The 22,146-nt window shown below is 42.1% G+C and overlaps 2 protein-coding genes and 1 long non-coding RNA gene across 3 annotated transcripts in view; 1 reads left to right on the top strand and 2 right to left on the bottom strand.

The window, feature by feature from the left end:
- fbxo21 (F-box protein 21) overlaps positions 1-22,146 on the top strand; it is a 286,959-nt gene that overhangs the window by 16,424 nt on the left and 248,389 nt on the right. The gene's annotated exons all lie outside the window — the stretch shown is intronic.
- Positions 1-22,146, bottom strand: part of LOC140309539 (uncharacterized) — a 45,099-nt gene that overhangs the window by 2,087 nt on the left and 20,866 nt on the right. The window lies entirely within an intron of this gene.
- On the bottom strand, positions 16-20,957 carry fbxw8 (F-box and WD repeat domain containing 8). Its single transcript, XM_072387430.1, has 11 exons — positions 20,386-20,957; positions 20,198-20,302; positions 18,342-18,506; positions 17,933-18,021; positions 15,378-15,535; positions 14,083-14,279; positions 13,592-13,810; positions 7,116-7,243; positions 2,096-2,269; positions 1,655-1,771; positions 16-485 (listed from the first exon to the last, which is right to left on the bottom strand). Exons 1-11 carry the CDS (start codon positions 20,833-20,835, stop codon positions 320-322), a joined length of 1,968 nt encoding a protein of 655 aa, XP_072243531.1. The 5' UTR covers positions 20,836-20,957; the 3' UTR covers positions 16-319.

Below are 22,146 nucleotides of genomic sequence, written 5' to 3'. Positions count from 1 at the left end.
CATCAGGAGACAAGATAGAAATTGCATGTTTTATTGCTGTGGTGTGGCACAGCTGCAGCGTGTCATACCTGGGAGGCTAAACATAATTTAAAATCAATTTTCAGATCCAGTTTACAAAGCTAACGTCGTAACAACGAGGGCAGCTGAGTTTTCCACAAACCACCAATAACTACTGAGATACATTTCCAGAAGACTTGATTTGACAAACATTATAAAAAAATAAACTAAAAAGCTGCAGTTTGCAGAATCAAACCAATGAATGTGCTTATTGTCCATTCAGTTACGCAGCCAGTCTGTTAGCAGTGTGGAAAACTGCTTGTCAGTGAGATGGATGGGAGCCAGACAGCCTGTCGTAGGGCACCGCCAGGCTGATGTTGTAGTTGTAGCCATATGACTCGATGTAGTCAGACCTGCAGATGGGCAGGATGTGATCCTGTGACAGCGCGTCCTCCGAGAAGTCGTAGTGGCAGATGACTCCCCTGTGTCTGAGGTATTAAATACAAAATCACATCAGTAACGGCAACAGAAATCTTGTTTGTAACTTTTTTTGAAAAATTCAAACAAAATGGAGGTTTGGGAAAGTAAAACGAGACACAAGCTGACAAATTTCTTGACCACAACAGCGTTCGTAGTTATAAAAATATATAAAAAGCTGTATGCTGCAGCAGTTTGACTTGACAGCAACAGCTTCAAAGCTGATAAAACATTTTGAAACTTCTTTGCCAAAGCGGAGACTAAAATAAGTCATTCTGGTGTTTACACGGAGGAAACAAACCTGTGGAAAAGTCCGACTACCTGTCCAACACACTGCTGGCCAAAGTGTGACATCAGAAAACAAAGAAAGGCTGAGACACATTAGGGCTTTGCTTGAGGCTACTGTAATTGCCCCACGGTGACATATCGAGCACAGAACAGCTAATTAAGAGCTGTTCACAGTCCAAAATCACAAATCATGCACACCCATGCCAAGTGAAGCCCAAAAAACCCTCATTTGGCATGAATGTGCATGTTTTGTCTCAGCTTTGAAGGTTAAATTAGAGTTTCAGAACTAAAACAAATCCAATAAATGGATTTCCTAAAATAAACTCTTTCTTTAGGAACCTCACAAGTCGGATTTGGTTCCATTTTCGAGCAAAGCAAGTTTTAAGAGATTTTTTAAATTATTTTCTTAAGCCAAAATAAGAAATGTGAAACTGACCCATTTCTACTGACTGTTATGAAAGAATAAACCAGACTGCACAGTCACCAGAGGGGGGCAGGATAGGCTACGTTGGCAGAAGAAAACGTTGTCCTAACTGGAAACAAACTTGGAGAATGGGAGGGAAAAAACAACTGCGGTGGACATCCACAAGAAAAAAATGGAAATGGCTCCTTATGAGGAATTACTTTCTGGAAATATCTGGAATGTTATATCATATCTGGAAAGACCAAGAAGGTCATTCTTGGAGGAGTTCACTGTTGGCCGGCTCAGACCGAGAAGAGCTGGTGACTCACATCATCTCAATCAGCGCATCTATTATTTTTAGATGTGTATCTAAAAGCCAAAAATTCCCATTTTGATGGGTATTTTTAACTTTTATGAATTAACAGGAAGAGGATGTAGAAAAGGGGCCAGGCTGAAAAAAAAATTGAGGTGTGGGTGTAAGATGGTGACCTGCGATGAGCTGTGAGGTCATCGTCTGTGATGCAGGCCCCCCGTGGCGACTTGTCATCGGGAATGTTGGCTGTTAACAGGGTGCTGGTGCTGAAGCGTACATGCCTTACAGGATGCCTGTTACAAAGACAGACAGCACATTCGGTACCTATCTGAATCACACTGTTGTTTGCATTTGTTTACTTGCAGATGTTATCCAAGTTAATATGCTTATATTCACATTACATACAAAAATGTAGAGATTCAAAATGTGCTCCAGTCATAGAATGACATAAAGCTACGTTGGGCGTGTTCAAACAGATGTAGTCTGCTTTCTAACTAACATCCGTCACAACTAATTTAGGAGCACATTTGTGTTACCGTAAAATAAATCACCCACCAAAGAAAATGATTATTACAAAAACAAATATGCTATGGATACATTTATAAATAAAGTCCCACCTGTTGTGCATCTCCCACAGCTTAGTTCCCATCCTCATCTCCCACACACACACCAATCCCTCGCCGCCGCCACTCACAATCTTCCAGTCATCCGCCTGCACTGATGTGACGCCCAGGTGGTGGGCGTAAAGGGACGCCACAGAGGAGCCCGCTCTCAGGTCAAACACCCTTACCCTGCGTCATAGCAGAGGAGAATAAACCGTGCTTTTTAGATTTTTGTGCCATGCAACTGTGTTTAGCGTTGGTAGCTTCGATAGAGCTGCATTCATCTGATGCTTTAACCATTTTTGGCCAGTTGTAGAATGCGTGTGAAAATTTCACTTGAGAATGAGAACAAGGCTGCACATGAGACATTTCCAGTGAAGCAGGACGGTTTTAGATTTCACTTCAGGCAAACGGAGGCGGAGATCTAAAACGAAGACTGAACAAGTGAGAGTTCAGTTTGTCAAAGAGTACATTGATTTCCAGACAAAAGATCACTGTTCTCACTTTTTGGAGAAACTGCTGCAAGAGCAACACAAGAGCGTTTCAATTTGCAGAGACCAAACACAAACCGAAGCAGATGTGTCATTCCCATCTTTAGTTTCAGACACATTTGCTTTCAGATGAAGCCAAACATCTCATTGTTTTCCTGTCTGTTTTACCTTTTACTGTGACATGAGAAATGCTGTACTATAAGGTTCCAACTAAGTGTAGAATACAGACACAAATCCAACTAAACAAACATGAAATGGGTGATATGAGGCTTGAAAAATCAAATAAGCCCCACAAGTGGAATGGCAACAGGCAAATGATAGAAATTAGATTTAAGCAAATCCAGTTGAGGACAAAAGCATGAATGAAAAAAACAGCAAAAGAACAGCGTGAGGACAGCAAAATATACACAGACAAAAACCAACGATGATGTCATGTCTGCAGAGAGATTGAATGTTTTTAGTGTTGTTAAAGAAGGGGGGGGGGGGGTGCCTTTAAAGCACACTTGTCACATTGCAAAAATGAATTATTAATGAACCGACAGTTCAAACCAACTGTCGACATCAGAATCCTGCAATCCTGCTGCACAAAGCAACGTTCATCACAGAAATGCTTCATTTTTTAAAACTCTGTTCCAGGTGCCTACAAAAAGAAAACCCATCTACTTAAATATGTAATCAGAATTTTAAAATCCACGTTTTTCACTTGTGTGCTTGACTTGTATTTTTGATTAATTTTGCATTAAATGGTACGTTTTTCCGCACCGTTTCCATTCCAAAAGAATATCAAGAATTAGCTCTTTGCTGAGTGTTGAATAAGCTGTTATGAACTTGGGATTACTATAATTATCATTATTGTGCATTTTAAAGTCATAGAGTCTGTGATGGATAAAAGGCAACAAGAGCAGGATTTTTTTTTTTTTTTTTGCTTTGTTTGTTTCATTAGCAACAGAAGCCCAGGGGACCTTCAGCTCCATCTGTTGTCGTTGTGGCTTTATTGCAGCTGAGAGCATCCAGGACATGACTCCGTCCAGGCACAGCCTCCTTCCAAGTCTTCATTACCATAATCAAATTTCCTCTGGAGACTCAGACAGATTTCATTTCCACTTGCAAAACTTTTAAAAAGAATCATTCTTAAATGGCTAAATGGGCACTGCGGACTTGTTGTCTGCACTTAGTTTTGCCTGTTTAGTGGCATTACGTGATGGAAGTGCACGTTTAAACAATGAGGACTGAACGATACTGGCAGACCACTGGGCCCATAAATCTAAAGCTGGAGGCGACTCTGTCTTTAGTAAACCGTCACTGGACAGATTCTTCTTCATTAATCAAGAGGAAGTGCGGGAGACGCTCAGATAACTCCTGAACGGCTATTTTCTGAAAGCCAGAAGAAGACATCAATCATTATTTCCTGAGTCCGATGCGATTCAGTCTTGTGATTTGGTGGTCATAAGTGTTTTTCAGTTTAAGTTGGGTTAACCACCAGATGTTCACCAGATGTTGGCAGTATCACTACGCTTTGTTACAGATTGTTTTGCAGTTATATTCCTGGTGGGTTATGATCAGTCGAAGGAAAAATCATCAAATAAAGAATTAACAAGGTAAACCCTTCGACAAGCTAAAAAAATTTAATAATTAACACTGCAATGTGACACATAGAGAAAAAGCACAGTTTTATTTTACATGTGACAGCATCCTTTGTCAAGTCTGCGGACTTTACACTAATGTCCATGAGCACTGGACCAGATAATGTGCAAGTGAACCCAACGGCTAGAAAACCTTTTCCACATTCCACAAAAGAACAGTGTGCATAGTGTGGAGCTCCGTGTGCATCAATGGTCTGAAAACATCCACAAACATCCTTGAAATATTTGGAAAAACCGATGACTAACATGATTACCAACAGAACAGCCTGCACAGCATTTAGAGAACCTAATGCTTATATGATGTCTGGATATATGTTCCTTCATCTTAGTTTCACCATTCGTACCTATTAGCATGAACTAATGGTGGCAGTGACAGTAATGCCATTAGCTTTTCAGTTGTGAAGTCCTGAGCTAAAGCACGCAGCCTTGATTGTGCGAAGAAGTTGATTGTAAGAAGTTGGGGCATCATAAGTTATTCAAAGAAGACCAAATTTAAAATCTATGTAAAGCAAATTCTCAAATGTGCTCCAAACACATTGTGTGCATTACAAAAAATAGTTTCAACCATTTGGACAGACTGAAACCCGCCTCACACTCTATTCAGAAATGTGAAGAACCACTAAGAAAGATCTAAGGCTACAAATGTAGTCCTATTCCTAGAGTCAGACTTGCACCAATGCAGAGCAGAGAATCGATTAAAGACCCAGGCCTGCAGTCATTTCAGGTACGTCACATCTACCGTCCAGCTGGTTGAGTTTGAGAAAACTGGACCGCCTGAATGTTAGTCAGTTAGAACGGTTAATTTAGGCTGGTAAGAGCTGTTGATCAGCGTCATCAACAAGTGCATTCCCACTTTGCACACGAGGAGCAGTGATTGGGCTCTAGTGACACTGAGCCTGATGACTGCAGCCAACCAAAAAAAAACTCCAGTGATTTTTACATTTATTTAATTAGACTTTTATTCGATTAAACTTTATCTGTTGATGCACATCCATTCTAGCATGTCAGGCCTGCAAAACATTTCGCCCAAAAAACTGCAATCAGGGCAATTTAGGGAGAGTTCTGAGGATTTTCAACTAATGCATTAGAAAAATCACTGAAATTTGTTTCAATGTTTCAGGAAAAAAAAATATATATATATATTTTAACGGATTTGCATCTATTTACATTTCATAATGTCATTAAAAGATTCAATCTGCAGGAAGTTCAGCACATAAAGTTGAACACCTTTGATTTACAAGCTCTCAGAGGCTCATCAGCATTAAGTCCAAAAGCATGATCGATTTAGGGTTGCATCAATGTCTTTGGAAAAGCTCCATTTCACTTCTGTGATCAGCATTAATACAGGAAACGTCATAGAGTTTGTGCCTTTTTCAACAAGACGATGCATCGTGCACACATTACAAAGTGGCAGCTGTGGAAGAAGAAGGTACAGGTACTGGATATGCCTGCCTGCGGTTTTTAAACAAACAGCGTGATAAGACGTCTGCAGGAAAAATGTGACCACATAAGAGAAAAATGCCATTGCCTGTAACGCCAGAATGTCTCCGAGAGTGAATGGCAACATAAAGCAATGTTGTTTTTAACGTGTTGCAAGCCTGAAATACAAATATGGCTGTATATGAACAAATTAAAACGTCTGCAAAGAAGAGAACGTCATACTAAAAGCTTCCATCCCATCATTCTCAGATTTGAGGTTGTAGGTAGGATAGAACCTGATTTCAGCCAAACCGTCCAGTAAATTGTAGAATATTTCACTGCCTGAATAGAGCGATGGTGGTAAACGAAGGGATCACCAATATGGCTGCAATTCAAACACTGAGACCCACGCATAATGACAGGTGACCAATGGCCACAGGTAAAACACTCATTACTTTCCCCTCTTTCTCTGCTCACATCATTCCTGTTGAACAGATGCGATTTCCAGACAGCTCTTATTTGGACCCCTCATTTGCTCCTTGGATCTCACAAAAAAAAAAAACTAATTTGGATAAAAAGAAGGGATGCATTAGGCTCTGGCTAAAAGCCACCCTGTCGAGGGGCCAAGATTGCAGACTGTCCCTCAGTCTCCCCCATTTCCATTTGTCCCTGACCGAGTGCTGCATCAGCTGAGGCCAAACTGGAAGAGCCGCACCAGTGTGTGTACCTCTTTGGACAAAATCTGATCAGAAAGCAAAGACCAAGAATGAAGTCCTCAACAAAACATTTTTATCTGACTATTTCTTCGTCTTTGTGCAGGTGCTATTAATCGTTACTAGTAAGGGGGGTGGGGGGGTGATGTGGTCTTCGCTTGTGCTTGAAGCCAGCTACTTAAAAGCCAGATGGGTTTGGTGTTGAATAGAAGCAGCGGGGGCAGCTTTGGATGAAGACATGCCAGGGATTTCTTCTTTCCTGGCAGCTCACGCATCGCAGCACCCACTAACAAGTGCAGAATAGAAGAGAATGGCTCTTTTATGTGTCTTTTCCTCAACAAGAGAGCCAGGATGTGGCGAGTGTGTGCGTAAGCATGGACGCGTGTGTTTATTGTTGCTGCTGGATGGAATCAAGGTAGCCAGATTCCAGATTCCACCCCCCATCTTTAACATCCACCAGGTAATGAGGAGACAGATGAGCAAAGTGTTCCTCCTCTTAAGAATTTTGAAAGCTTGTCTTTCATCTCCACCAAGCTTTGTTTTCAAGGAAACCGATGAGGAATGCATAAATATAATAGAACCTTGTCCTTTTTCACACATTTTTCAAACACCTGTTCTCTCCTTCAAGCCTCAGTGTCTCAGGCTCCTTCATCGGGAGTCAATATGGGAGAACTACTGAACAGACACACAAGTTCAAGTTCAGGTTCAGGTTTCAGACTCAGCTTTCTTTCCTCATGCATCATCTTTGTGTGTATTTTTTGTGTCCTACCTCCTGTCTTTGTTTCCACAGACCAGCATATGAGGGGGGCCATCTCTCAGGTTGACGCAGGTGAAATCTCCCGGCGAGTTGCCGACACAAACTGTCAGTTTGTTCGTCTCCAGGTTGTAGACGTGGATCTGAAATCATTTATTAAACTCCATCAAACTCCAAACACACCAAATGTTGGAAAACTTGAATCCTGTGGTCCCCTTTTTGTCCCCACTGGATGATAATGTAACAGGACAATGATTCCAGCCGTTACAGCCAAAGACAGCAAAGAATTCAAAGTTACAGTACATGCCGAATACATGAAGCTCCCAAAATGCTGTTAATGGAAGCCTCGGTTTATGCCTGCGAGTTGTAGACAGATATAACGAAGAATATGCAATAAAATGTTACGAGTAATTACTTTATTCAGACTCAGAGTGTAACATCTTGGATGTTTGGTGTCAGGCTGCATGTAACTTGTTCAGTTTCGACTTGCCTCCTAACATCGGGGACAAAAAGAGCCACAATTTATACTTTGTTAGCCCGACGTGAGCATCAGAACTTAAAGCTGAAAATGAGCTCCTTCATTTCTAAGGAACAGTCTGATTTAATCTAATTTGAGGAAGTAAAGCCACCACTGCAAAGTTTTGACACAATTTACAATTTCCTGATTATTTACGACGCTGCATTTGCGACCAAAGGAAGTAACAGAAGTCAGACGTTGTATCAAGTTGTTTCAGTCTAATTCAGACCAAGTCTGGTCCACTTTGTCTCACAAAAGTCAGAACTCCTGTTGAGCTGTGCTCTGTACATTTACTTCTGGAATATTCTAACACCAACACATTTTTTTGTTTTTATTTGAGCTGCTTACCACATCATTTTAATGAATATGGACTTGGAGCCACTGGCTCAAATACAACAGTACAACTGACTCAGTCGTGGACAAGTGTGGGCTCCTCCTTCAATATCTCATAAATGCTTAAAAACGTCAGGAGTTGATTCCAAATCTTGCATTTGCTTTTGCATGCTGTTGCTGTGGTTTGATTACAAATGTAAAAGACTGACTTTAGGCTGGAAAAACACACAAAAAAAAAAGAACTTCCTCAGAGCATCTGGAGTAACACGCGTCCTTCACCACTTGTGATCAGTAGTGTTACTCGCTCTATTTGCAAATAAACATGCGGCCCATGTCACATCCAGTCAGCTGCGGTGGCAACAAGTAGGATATCACCCATAAATCTGCCATGTGTCTGCAAAGTTACTCTGTCATTGCTCTGTCATGGTTGCAACATGAGGCAGAATCAAGAGGAGAATCAAATGATTAACTGGGGTAGAAAAAAAAAAAACAAAGGCAAATTTCAATTACAGCATAAGACGCTCTGCCTTTGGCTCGATAGCAGTAGTAAACTTTCTTCGTGAAAGTTAAAATGATGTCATCCGGAGCTGGCCTAATCGGTCAATTAGCAGCTGGTGTTTTCTCATCCAAACGAGACAGAACAAACAGGATAACCGCCAGGCAAAAACTGTCTTTGAATAATTAAAACGACAAAGAAATTAAGCCGCGGAGGGAGGGAGCGAAAAACAGAGAGCCAAAAGGTAGGGGAGAAAAGGAAAGATGGATGAAAAGAGATGGAGAGAAAGCAACAAAGGAAAATAAAAAAATGTTTCAAGGAAGGAAAAAAAAAGAGAGAGAGAGGCATGATGTAAGCCTTGAGGAGGTGCCAGCAGTTTTTGTGTGTCCCCTTATTGGGCCAAGCAGAGCTTTAATTGTGCACCACCTCAGGGCAAAGCCCAAATCACACCGGGCTTTGAAATGACAGCTTGATAGGATTTGGACAGTGCAGGAGAGGGGAAGGCAGCAATGAGCTTCAGCCTGCTGTTCTCAGTGAATCACTGCGGATTTGGGAGGATACTTTTATCAAATGTCTACCCACCTCACCGCTGAAATGAAGAACTGTCGACGAGGGAGGCGAAAGAGCCGCTTTGTGATCATACTGTGGCCCAGTAAGAGCGAGCAGCAGCAGGTTTTTGTGAGCATGACTATAGAGGACTGCACAGGGCAATGCACCTGCTGGAGCTCCAGTGAGGCTTGCAGGTGAAAAAAACCCCCAAAAAACTAAACTTTTAAAAGGATTTTTTTTTTATTATTGCTGCACTTTTTAAGAAATCTTTTAATGATGCTACCGCTGTATCCTTAAACACATCTGGCCAAAGTGCAGCCGTTTTGTTGTTGACCAAAATCAAGTGTCACGGTGGACCGACGGTGTCCAACAAAAGAATCCGTCAACCTCCTCCCTCAAATAGAAGGGAAGAGCTCACCAATGAAGTTACCCGCTGAGATGGCTCCCTTCATGACTCCCACATCTGAAACAAATGCAGGTTCAGAGCCACATTTAGTTCAGACACCATGTGGACAAACAGAGATTAGCCCCAGTGGCTCAGGTGCATGTTAGTGGCAGGTTTGTGGTTTCATGTTATTTGGTATTTCCAACGCATCCCACAGGGCAGAGCAGAGTCGCTCAATTTCATTTACAAGAAGAAGAAAAAAACTGAACTGAACAGCTACTCATGTACGGACGCTCTTCAAGTCTCAGAGCTCTGTAATTAGCTTGCTGATACTATTTCATTTTGTAGTGCAGAATCATTGCTTGTACTGCAGGGGCTTGATAACTGTTGCCGGTTGTAACAAAGGAATTTGGAGAAGAAACGTCAAAACGTGAAGAGCAGCTTTGTCTGGTTCATTCATGTTTTAAGTCGCAAGAACCTAACGTTAATTTAAAAAAAGGTTAAAAGGAGCCGCCCTGGTTTAATCCACTGAGATGTGCACCGCAAATCAAGCCAATGGATAGCTCAGCGTGGTTGCGAATACAGTTGTCTGCAGGGAGCCTTGCACACGCCATGTGATGCCATTTACATCGCATATAAGCACTGGAGGCGCCAGTTCACTTGAATACAATCTTAGCCGATACTACAAAAACAACAGCTACAGGTGAGCGGGTCGACAGTTGCACGTATGAGCTTCCAATGACAATAAAAATGCACAACAGGTGCGGGCAGCAACACCCCCCCACCCCTCACTCTGGGTGGGAGCAGCTGTTTATCAGCACAGCATGTGTGAAACTGCAGCAACAAATAACAAAAGCAACTTTGCTGCGTTTGAGATTCATGTTGTAAATTGTTTGGTCTGTCTTACGAACCCCTGCATGGAACAAGGAAGTGTGTCAGCATGTGCACTGCGGTAAAGGCTTTCAGGCCCATAGGCGATGGGTCTCTGACCAATCAGCAGTCTGCAGTGTTTTTGTATCATCACTCCCACTTTGCTGCTGTGCAGGCCGCTGTGTGCGTGTCCGAGGAGTGACAAGGACGGACTTCGATGGTAAAGTTTCATTCTTATTGCATTTCAAAATCAAATTATAGTGTTATGGCAACTGGCTGACAGCAAAGGTAGCTCAGCAAGTGAACTCACAAGTCCTATCACACTTTTACTGACTTCTCCTGATGAAATTATCTGGATTAAACCACTGTGTGAAATCAGTCTGACGCCCGCAGACTGATCTCCTTACAATATTTCCATGAATCCTACATGTGCATTCGTTCAGAATTTTCTCTTAACCATGAGCGACTGAAAATTACAGCTGTGATAGCGGGGCTTCTTATCAGACAAAATTTGGATTTAATTCTGTCTCAAACAGAAAAAAAGCTACATCTTTATTTATTAAAGACAAATTAAACTGTCCAGCTTCTGATTCATTCTAAGATCAATCGCGCTTGCACCACATGACATTTTTTTCAAACGCCAGCACCAACTCATCTGGAAAAAAAACACTTTGATCACTTAAGTCATGTTTCATTTGACATACACACGACAGTCTGCTCATACAGAGTGTACATCAAACCACTCATTCCGCCTTCCGTCCACGTAACCTTCTCTCTAAACCTTATAAAGATATGACTGTGCTCTGTGGGAGGTCCACTGCAGTGGGTGAATAGTTTGCAGGTGCGGATGCCAGCTTGCATTGAAATCAGAGCCACGAGCTGGGTGGCTGCCCAGGTGATGCTGGTCCGCTGACAAGAGGAAGGCAAGTATTAATGAGGACCTGGAGACCGGCTTCAGCCACATGTGCATACTGTACACGCCTTCCCAGGCAGTGTCAAAGATCAGGAGGAGTAGAAGTAAAAGTTGAACATTCACACCGGAAACAGTATGAGAGATTTAAGATTTTCCTAATGACCACGAGCCGACATCAGATGGACAAAACACAATAATACCCGTCAGTTTATCTGAGTCAAAATGCTGTGAATGAAAGTGTTAATTTTTGGTGTGAAAAAAAAAGAAAAAAAGGCGTGAGATGGCTTCCTTGGATACCAGCTCCATGCGTCTCGACAAGTTTTAATGAGGCATATGTTTTCTTTTCTAAAGGCGGCACAAACGGTCGCAGCCAAATCATGTTCCGTCTTCTGTGCGGTATGAAACTGTTGAGGGAAGCATCACAGGAGTGACAGACAAGTTAATTAAATCTGTGAGATGTGTCGAGAGGCAAGAGCGATATGCTGATGATGAATTGACATAATTAAGTTAGTTTTGGCTAAGATCTCTCAGGAAACAGCAAACCTAGGCTTCAGAAGATTCAATGCTAAGTAAAATGAATTCAGTTTGAGGTGAAATGCTGCTTTTGGTCTTCAAGCAGGGAGACTGCAAAGCCGAAGAGAAAAAAATGGAAATTCAGCTTGATTAGGAGTCTAAGATGAGCTGTGTAGACGCAGTCTCAATCCGATCAAGAATCTGTGGGATGTGCAGGGACAAACAAGTCTGACCCATGAGGGATGCACACACACTTTGCTGAACTCTCACAGAATATCTTCAGAGGTCATGCCACGGTGAAAAAGGGGGAACTCGCTCGTGATGTGGTCATAATGTTATGGCTGATTGGTGTGTGATCAGTGTGCAATGACATCCAGAAAAAAAAAACTAATGAAAATCATATTCTACTGAAATAAGTCGATATAATAAAGAACCGCCAGACGTCTGTGCTCGTTTCGCTCCGGTCCTCTATGTGGTCGCTGCCTTTGAATAAGTGCTGCAGCATTCAAACTACGCTTCTCGAGTAGGGATGATGTCAGTGTCGTTAAGTTTTGCCAAAAGCCCATCAATCCCAAACAGCCTGCTTCCCTCTTACACATGGAAGATGTTTACTGCTCCACCGCAGCACATAACGGCAGCTGAAAAAACTAAATAGGTGTCTACTTTTGTTTGTTGGTTTTATTTGCTTTCCACCAAAAATAAAAACTTGGTGTAGTAAACTTGAGAATGCACAATGAGCCCAGAGTAGAAGCCTCCTGATCCCAACAGAGTAGTTTGTCTCATGGCTCTTTGCACTAAGTAAGGGCTTAAAAGTCAATTAGCTGCACAGGGTCCTTAGAAACACAGTATTATTAGAAACAAACAGTGGGAGGTTAAGAAACAACACTCGATCAAAGTACCCTTAAAACTTGTGGTAATTAAGAGCAGAGCCCAGGGAGCGTTTGGTGCAATTTAAGATAGCTATTTCTACTACAAGCATATCCCCTACAGTGCACGACAGACGACGGGGACGCAGAGTAACAGTGATCGCACTCCCAAGAGAGCCGGTTTACATTTACACAGATGAGCAAATGCTGTTCGCAAAGCAACTAAAATCAAAACAGATTCAAGTTTTTGGTTTTTAACGACATGCAGAGCATGCTTGGCATTTCAAAAAGGAGGACACATCTTTTTCCTATAAGACTTTAATTGATTTAGAAAGATAAGCATTTCATTAAACTCATAATGGCCTAAAGCCAGAACTTTTGTCCTCGCTGCTTTTTGCCACTGCACAACAAGCATCTCTCCATTTGAACAAACCAAATCAACTTCCCATCTTTTCATTATGCACCTGCTGAAAAACACAAATGACCTTGTTCACTCTAATGGAAACCTTTCACTTAAATGATTATGGTCAAGGTAGCTATCTTCTTGCGGCACATCTAGAAATCCAGATGTAGAGGTTTCAGATTGGGCATGTAGTTTGCCAGCGTTCATATTCAACCCCCCACAGAACATTGAGGCCGCGCCATCAGTTCCATTAACACACTAACACTAAACTGCAATTCCATGTAAACAAAGGAGTGCTGTTTGTAAAGGCCAAGACAAGCATGTGAACTGGCTTCAGTATTTAATACACATATGACACAGCCAGTTAGTCTTATTCTTTTCTAGAAATCTGGAGATCCCTGCTTGCTTGGAAATACGCTGTATTAAAATGAGCACGACAACAATACAGTCTCTGAGGTTTGACCATGCAAAAGGCAGAAAAAAAGCATCAATGATGGCACATTATCGGAATATTTTAAGTTTTCCAAAAGGGTCATTTATCTTAAGTTGATTGACACTGTTTGATCAGTATGAGACACTTAAAATGGTCACAGCGATTTATTCGTGTTATCTTTGCACATTTCCTGTCTAAAGAAAGTGAGCCCACCTTGTTGCCCCCGTCATGCATGGCCCAGCCTGTACGCTTCACCCCAAAAGCAAGCAGGGTGTTGGAGGCATCCAGGCAGGTAACAGGATGACCGTAGACTGAGTGGAGCATCTGTGGCTCCTCCTCTCGGGGGCTCAACAGGTAGACGGCCTCTCCTGCTGCCAAACCTGCCAGCGGGCACTGGTCCACCCTGCCCGGCACCAAAATCAGACTCTCTACCTGCCATTGGCGACAAGACATAGGTACAATTAACTATTTGATCATCTGCACGTGGAGTGACTTCATCAAGGGTTTAACTCATCTCGTTGTTTATGCTTTTGAGGTAAAAATTGACCATGTCCAAAAAGTACAAAATATATTCACAAAACATGAAAATGTACACATTTCTTTTGTGAGCAAACGTGACACAGCTGAGAGAAGCAGACAATCACAATAACACACTGATTTATGAGACATTTCATACGAGTGAAGACACAAACTGCCTGACTCACAGTCTTGGGTAGCCGAGCCTGGCACACTGTCCTCCAGTAGCCGCAGTCGTTGGCGCTGTCGAGCCGAACGTCTGATCCAGTGGCGGAGACCAGGACGGGACTGTCCGGGCTCAGAGCCAGAGCCTGGATCCTCCCTGAGCTCTGGTAGTGGTGGATGGGCTCCCCACCCGTCTCTGTGCTCCACAGGTCTACACAACCTGTACAAAAAGCACACAACCTTTAGACATAATATAATAGTAAAGAGTGGGTACATAGCAAGAAACAACAAGTTCAAAGGCTTTAAGCGAATCAAACCATACTAATAACATAATACATAATAAAGCCAGAGCTGATAATACTGATCCTGAACCCAGTTGATTTAGTTTGATCATTTACAAGTACTGTATTGTAGTATTGTACATTTTTACCATGGTACTCCACTTGAATAGCTTTGTGTGATTCACATGCCCCTTGAACCCTCTTGCCTGCAGGCTTGGTAAATCCATCCACCCACCCTAAAAGCTGAGTTTCCTCTGATTGGCCAGCTTCCAGAAGCACAAAGTACTTTTGATCACTGACACATCCTTTTGTCTGTGGAGGTTACAAAAGCAAACTAAACCTTCTAAATAACACACACTTTGTGTGCATTACTGTCAATTCTTTTCTTCCAGCCTGAATTGGATCCGAACAATGAAAGAGGACAGCATGATCGAGAACAACAGGTGTCTCTGCTACATAACAAAGGCTAAAGCCTTTTTTGGACCAAAAATTCTGATTTCTTTAATCCCAGTGGGTGCTTTTTAAGGAACAAAAAGGTTCCCTCAGACCTCGGTTTCCTTCATTTCTACTGAGTAGAAATGAAGCTGCAGTGAAAGGGTTAAGTTAAAGGAGGAAGCAGCTGCTTTAACCAAAAATCTGCCAATATTGCATCTTCTTGTACTGGCTATGATCAATCAGAAACTGTGAATCGGATATTAACATTTAGGTGTTTATAGTGTGTGGTGGGAATTAGACATGAGATGACAGAGACAGAAAAAATGCACAGGGAGAGCCGGACCAATCAGAATTGTTTAGCGTTCCACCAAATAGGTACTAGTGCTCTAAAAAGAAGCAAGACTTTTGAACAGGGCTGTGAATCATCCCTTTGGTACTTTTGTTTAGCCCCTGGTTCCTGTGGTGGAAGGGAAGGGGTTCAAGTAATTACTTTGCAGATGTTAAATGTTTATAATTTGAGCACCCTGTATTCTCACGTTGATGATAACAATGTGTAAGGTGCATTTCCCCACCAAGTTCAGCGCTGCTTCACGCACACTTACCATCCTCATATGCGGCGGCAGCCACTGTGCTGTTGACCCGGACGTGGCTGACATGTGGTCTGGGGTTTGTGTTAGCTGACAGACTGTTGGGCTTCAGGTAAGAGGCTGTTGAGTCCCAGTGCAGCGTATCCCACAGCCTCACATCGCCAGACGTGTACCTTTAATGTTAACAAGCAAACATTTATCTCCAGTATGGATGCACATTTTTCCCCCTTACACCTTTACTCTGTTTTTTCTTTTTTCTGTGCTCTGTTACATGAGCTTTTAAAGATTACAGCGGTGCTCTTTTGGCTCACCAAAGCCGACATATCGCCCCCGCACCACCGGATCTTATTTCCAACCAGCTGCTTTTAACGCGATGTACAGCATAAACTTTAAACTTTTGTGGGCTCAAAACTCTTTAGTTTCAAAGTCAAAAAAGGTAAACAAAAAAAATCAGGTTCTGCTATATATTTAGATACTGAATCATTAACCAAAGTAATACTCAGCTGCCACATACCCGAGTCAAAGATGAAACTTTAAACGTCTGATTGTTTGCCTTTCTTTTAACCCCTTCAGACCTGAGGCAACATCATGCTCTTGATTTGACCATCTTAAGGTCCAACAAGTACCACTACAGCTTGTTACTGTATCTCTGCTTTATTTACTTATTTTCCACAGATTCTTCTTTTTCTGGCAAAATTTTAACACCGAGATCTGTATTTTCAACTCATCACTTTTTTTTTTTTTTTTTAAAGGAGGCTTGTTATTTCAGTCTTTACGTATTTGATGGAAACTTTAATCTTGTTTCGTATCACTGTGCGATTTCCCAACATCGAGATTGATTCCAGTCAACATGGACGGGACGGTAACATTTGGAAATGCCTCGGTGCATCTGTTGATAAACTATTCTTTATCCAAAACTTCATTCAGAAAGGTTTGAGATTCTTTTAATTCTACTGTGATGTGAGACTCGGTTAGCTTTGCTTTGAAACAACAGGTGGAATTATCCTTTATGGGTTATATCTTACTATTATACCTAAAGTACATTTCAGAGCCTATACTTTTTCCCTTTTACTTAGTTAAAGAGGCTGAATATGTACTTCTACTTTTGCTTCTATTAAAATTGACCCTCTTTTCTTTTAAAACCTCTCCTCCATCCATCTTGGTGGCAAAGTCCTGCTTTCATTTCCATTCCACAACTACGAACAAAAGTCGACCCCTCAAACTAAACAGACCTCTCTTCTATTCTGAGCTCAAGTCCCCTCCTCTCCTTCACTCTCACTGTGGGAGACGACAAAGTGCAAACCTCCACAGACATTATCATATCTGAGCGAGTCTCCGCCGCATAGCAGCACTGTGTCACACCGTGACACCAAGGTTGACACAAGGTGCACAAGTGCGCACCCATATGTTTGTCTGCGGCTTCACAGGATCTGGCAGGAAGTAACAAAAGAAATATACAGTTTAGCTTTTGCCAGCTATCAACAGGATGATGATGCCAAATCTCATCCAAGTAAAACTTCTGTGAGGAGGGAAGTTTGTGCAGTCTTCATGCAGGCCTCAGCAGATCTGGCCAGATCTGGCAGAGACGGTTTTTCCTGTTGCCTTTTAAGTGCCAAATCTCATTCCACCGGTTTACTAATATGATTTTGTGGACCTAATTGAATCACTCTTGATTACTCTTAACCGCCATTGATTCTTTTCAAGATAAACAAATTCAAGTACTTTCACTTAGCTCAATTACCATTAAATAGCAGTAATGGGAAAAGTATTGACATTGTAAATTTGTTAATAGCAAGTGTATGAAACTGTGGATTTAACAGAATGTTCCCATTGTGTAAGGCACCTTATTTAACGTCTCGACAGTTTTTGGGACCGCGTGTCACACGTCTGCTAATATGAAACCATACAGACATATGGTCTTATTCAGTGGGACGCAGCACGACTGATGGGAATCTAATCACATCTTTCCCCGGAGATGCCGCAGATCTCCTTGTGGGAAGTCTATCGAGGTCCCCGAGGTCCCTCACAATTCATCACTGTCTCAATCCAGCTAGTTCAAGCAAGGTTTAGTTGGCCTGACCTGCATTTAACGTTCTTCTTAACGATCAACTACATCTGTTAGTAGTATCATTTATGAGAGAACATAAAGCAAATTTAAATTCAATTAAACACCAAAAGCAAATCGTAGGTGATGCCTGCTCAGACCATTGAAGCTGGCCAACCAGAGCACCTTGGGATTTTCAGAAAGTGTGTGGCCTTCTCAGCTTCAATTTCTACAGGAAATGTAAATACGAAGAAGGAAATAGAACTCAGATGGCTGTTCCATAGGAACGTAACACTGTTATATCAAATAAATTAAATATTTATAGTGTTGATAATACACATATAATATCAAACCAAAACATAACTGAAAGCAGATTTTTTTTTTGTTTTTCCTTCCCCCCTATGGGGTGTAATTCAATTGCCAAAAATAGGACAGAAAAACTCAGAAAAACAAGTTAAAATGAGCAGCCTTCGTCACTGTCCACATTAACACACACCAGATGTCTGCAGGTGTTCTTGAAACTCACCCGGCCAGGACAAAGTTATCACAGGAGCCGACGTCACACAGCACCTTCCCCAACTCGAACTGCAGCTGGCTGATTGAGCCCACTCGATTCTATGCAGAAAGTATTGTTTGGCTTAAATATGAACCATTACAATGAAGTTGTGGTAATTCAGCAAACGTGCATTGCCTGTGACGTGTATGTAGTTTAGGCTGGCTTTCATAATGACCATCTACATCGTGTTAGTTCCTCTACGTCAAAATGAGAAGAAGACATTCCCTGTTATTGCCTGTGTAAGAATCCCATTTCCATGTTGTTACAGCCGCATGCTGACGACAGATTACAGAGTTCATAGTTTGTAATTTCCTAACTTGATATTTTGAAATATAATGTAAAGTTCATTTTTCACTGAAGCCCAGAGGCTCAAGCCCACCTTCCAGTTGGATTGCACAGTTTTGGCTGAGTTCCTGCAGTCTCGTAGGGTGCTCTTCCAGCAGGGGGAGTCGGACACGCTGGCGCTCTGATGGTAACCCTCCCTCGTGCACATCCAGAACCACAGAACCCCGTCCTCTGCGAGGACTCTCCATGCCCTGCTCACCTGGGAGGGGGATTGGACAGCATGACTGTGATTTGAGTCAGCATACATTAAGGGCTTGCATCACTCATTTGTGCTTAACGAGGCCGGCTGCCTGCCAAATGGACTCAGTGCACCAAGGACTGCAAGTCTGCCACACAAAATGTGATTTACTGATCTGCACCAAATCGAGTCACATGAGCTATTGAAGCTGCCCTAAGCAATACGGCATATTGGGGAAGAGCATCAGTTAACTGTGGATAAAGTACTTCACTGCAAAAACGTGACAGCTGCTCACAAAGAAAGGACCATTTGCTCATTTTTATGATTTTTCTTTGTGGTTTTATCCACAGAACAAGAATTCTTGTCACCGTCCAACCAAAATATCTATTTGATCTTCCCAGGTGTTTTCATTTTAAACCCCTTCTGACTGTTTGCCTTACCTGAGCCACAATAAAAACGCAATTAAAATAAAGTGGATGTGATCGGTCTTATCAGTCTATAGTAAAGTTTCCTTTAAACATATCTTGAAGTTTTCTTTGACTATCACACAGCCCTGTAGCTGTTTTTTTCTCCCACAAAATAAACTGCTGCAAATACTCACTAGCACCACGTGTATTAACCACCATGACCGATCTCTTCATGTGCGAGTAACGCTCGCTATAGAATGACGACACTTTTTTTGAGCCAAGCCAAGTTTGGCCTATAAAAGAATGCTTAAAACAGCCAGAGTTGGTCAAAGGTTGCTGTATGAAACATTGAGGCAGAACAATAGTAAAACTGGGAATAGTAAATAGGGAAAACAGTTACAATAGTCATTAAAAGAAATGCGTATGTGTATGTATAGAGAGAGAGAGTTCATATAGTATACAGTAAAATCATTATCTAAAAAGAAAATAACAAATATAAATAAACAAAATACTTGAAATGCAAACAAATACTGAGTCCAATTAAAAGCCACAGAGAACACAAAAGTCTTCACGTGTCTTACATGTTTCAGTGGATGGGGCACATTTAATTGGCAGCTGAAGACTATTCCAAAGGTTTGAAGCAGCCAAAGTTAAAAGAACAGTTAAAAGCAGAGGATCTAAGGAGTCTGGACAATTTCCTTCTGGATTAATAAAGTTTCTATCTATCTATCTATCTATCTATCTGGAGGTGGAGTGCTGGCGGAGAAGCTCAGGATTGTACACGAAAGCAGACCGATGTAAAGCTTTAAAAGCAGAAAAATAGAATTCTAGATTTGATACTAAACTTTTACGGGAACCCAGCAGAAGGATGCTGAAACTGTCAGTTTTCCTGGTTCCTGGTAAAATTCTGGCTTCAGCTTTCTGCATCGGTTGTACATGAAACAACTTGTCTGAAGAGTTAAAGAAGTCCAACTTTGGCTGTAATAACTGTTTTCATGCCAGTGCAGGAGAGGATGAACTTAAGCCTGGCAATATTCCTTAAGTGAAGACTATCTGCTTATCAAGTTTTTAGTTCGGGGTTTAAACGGCATCTAGACTCCTGATTAATGAGAACTACAGCCAGTAAGGAGAAATAGAAAAGCCCACAACCAATTTTAATAGTTTCATGGGCTATGTTGACACACGTGGCCAGACTGCTGTTCTAATCATCTTGTACCTTTTAAGATTCCCAGATTTGGAGCAGATAGAAACACTCATGTAGTTTTTTAATTTTTTTTTTGCCCATTACCTTTACATTAAGCTTACCTGGGCACAGCGGCCGAGCTCAGCACAGTTGAGATACTGGAATATCTTCAGGGCTAACTCGTATGGCAGCTCAATATCAAAGAAGGGAATATCATTGACTTCATTCTGCAAAAAGGACGATCAACAATGCATATTATACACTGGATCATTCTGGTTAACCCCCATCTTTTATAGCACCATCCTCATACCAGATCTTGAATGAGTTGATCCACCAGCTCCGCTTCTTTCCTCACTTTTCTCTCAGTCTGCTTTTGCTGCTGCAGGGACGCACTGCAGGCATCTGTCATATTCTGATACAGCCTCTTTCTCCTGGTTCTCTCTTCCTGAATCCTGTCCAACAGGGGACTTGTCCTCCCATCCAGCAAACTCCGTGCAATGGACACATACTCGGGTTGTTCTTCTGTGTCGGTTTCTGCAGCAGCTTTTCCTCCAACGCGTCCCTCGTCCTCTATGCAACCATCCTCGTCTGGTTTTAAACAATCGCCAGGCTCGTTAGTATTTTTCAAGTTTCTTTGGCCTGACTGATCAGGAACATTCCGGGAGGAGGAAGGAGCACAAACAAGTCGCCCCTCGTCTTTTTTACTCGTTAACTCTTGTTTCCAGCGCTCCCTGAATGTCGTAAGGTCGTTGTCTGCCATGTCATTATTAAATGTTGTATATAACGAGCGTATGACGATAAAGCGGAATTCAATAGTACTTACGACCAGTCGAGTAAGCCCCTTTTTCAGCACAGACACAAAACAAGCACGTCCTTCTACATAAATAGTCCGAAGCTAAACAATCATCTCTGTGTATTAGTTCCGCTTTTTTTTAATTCCGCGATTTTATTATAGATGCTTCGATTCCAACGTATAAAATATGTATTTGTAGCCTCAACTGCTGGGTGCTATGAAAAGAAATGCAAACAGTTCATATTCTTTTATATTTCACGTCCGTCGGATACTCACATTTGAAAAAATATGCATTTATATGTGCACTTTGTACATTCAAACGTAAGAAAATGCAGCACAATGCCCATTTCCTTTAAAAAAAGACTCCTCAGGTGAAACAGGAGAGATCCAAGAGTTAACCATTTCATGTCGCTTTGGAGAAAAGATGATGTAAACCCTACTACACCATGTGACACGGTAATGAATAATACAGTAGAGAGAGGTGGGGAGAGACGAGCAGGGAAACATAAACACGGTTGAGGTTTGATAAGAGAAGGGGAGGAGGGTCGCACATCCTCAAGACTTAAAAAGAGTGGGCTGGCTGCTCAGTCAGAGAAGATGTGCTGGCTGCAGATAGACCAGCCTTTGTTGCGGCCTGGTGACTCCAGCTGCGGCACGCGGCGACCCCTCGCGTGCTCAGTGGCTCAGCTGCTCGCGTCTCGCCTGAGGAGGATCGGGGACCAGCTGGAGAAGAGCTGGACAACCGGGGAGACTGACGTCGACTTCAGCTGCGGGGACACAGGGACGGTGGTGATGACCAGGAGAGGCCACCTGAGGGGCTTCCTGTGCATTGCTGTGCACTTCACAGTCCTCGTGCTGTTCGGCTCGAGGCGACACCTGTAGGGCGCGCGCAACAGGTGAGTAAACAGTTGTCAAGTCGCCCACACGGGTGTAGTGTTGACTAGGAGTTTATGTATTGCATCCCTTTGCTTATATTCTGAGGACTAAAAGTATTCAAGTTTGACACAGGTGAGGCTGGCTTAAAGAGGGCACGTTTGAGTAGCATGACACCATTTAAGACAAAAGTTTAAATATAAGGTTATGTCTTAGCGGTAGCTAGCGAGAAAACTTCTCCTTCGTGTCAGTTTAAATGATTGGAGATAGATCATTTATAATTTGCAAAATGTCCAAATCAAAGCATTGTTGTTCAAAAAGAAAAAAAAACACCAGACAAACAAAGTCATGCTTAAATTCTCATAACATGATCTGCAAGCGTCATATCAGCTCACATTTTTAATT

Source organism: Leuresthes tenuis, unplaced genomic scaffold (assembly GCF_036924035.1).
Source record: "Leuresthes tenuis unplaced genomic scaffold, fLeuTen1.0.hap1 SCAF_6, whole genome shotgun sequence".
Classification (NCBI taxonomy): Eukaryota; Metazoa; Chordata; class Actinopteri; order Atheriniformes; family Atherinopsidae; genus Leuresthes; species Leuresthes tenuis.
This window is presented reverse-complemented; position numbering and strand designations above follow the sequence as displayed.

Coding starts and splice junctions, on each gene's coding strand:
- fbxw8 (XM_072387430.1), bottom strand. CDS start 20,835: ATGGCAGACAACGACCTTACGACATTCAGGGAGCGCTGGAAACAAGAG. Junction 20,303..20,385: donor ATCAACTCATTCAAGATCTG/GTATGAGGATGG, acceptor TCCTTTTTGCAG/AATGAAGTCAATGATATTCC. Junction 18,507..20,197: donor AGCTCGGCCGCTGTGCCCAG/GTAAGCTTAATG, acceptor TCCCCCTCCCAG/GTGAGCAGGGCATGGAGAGT.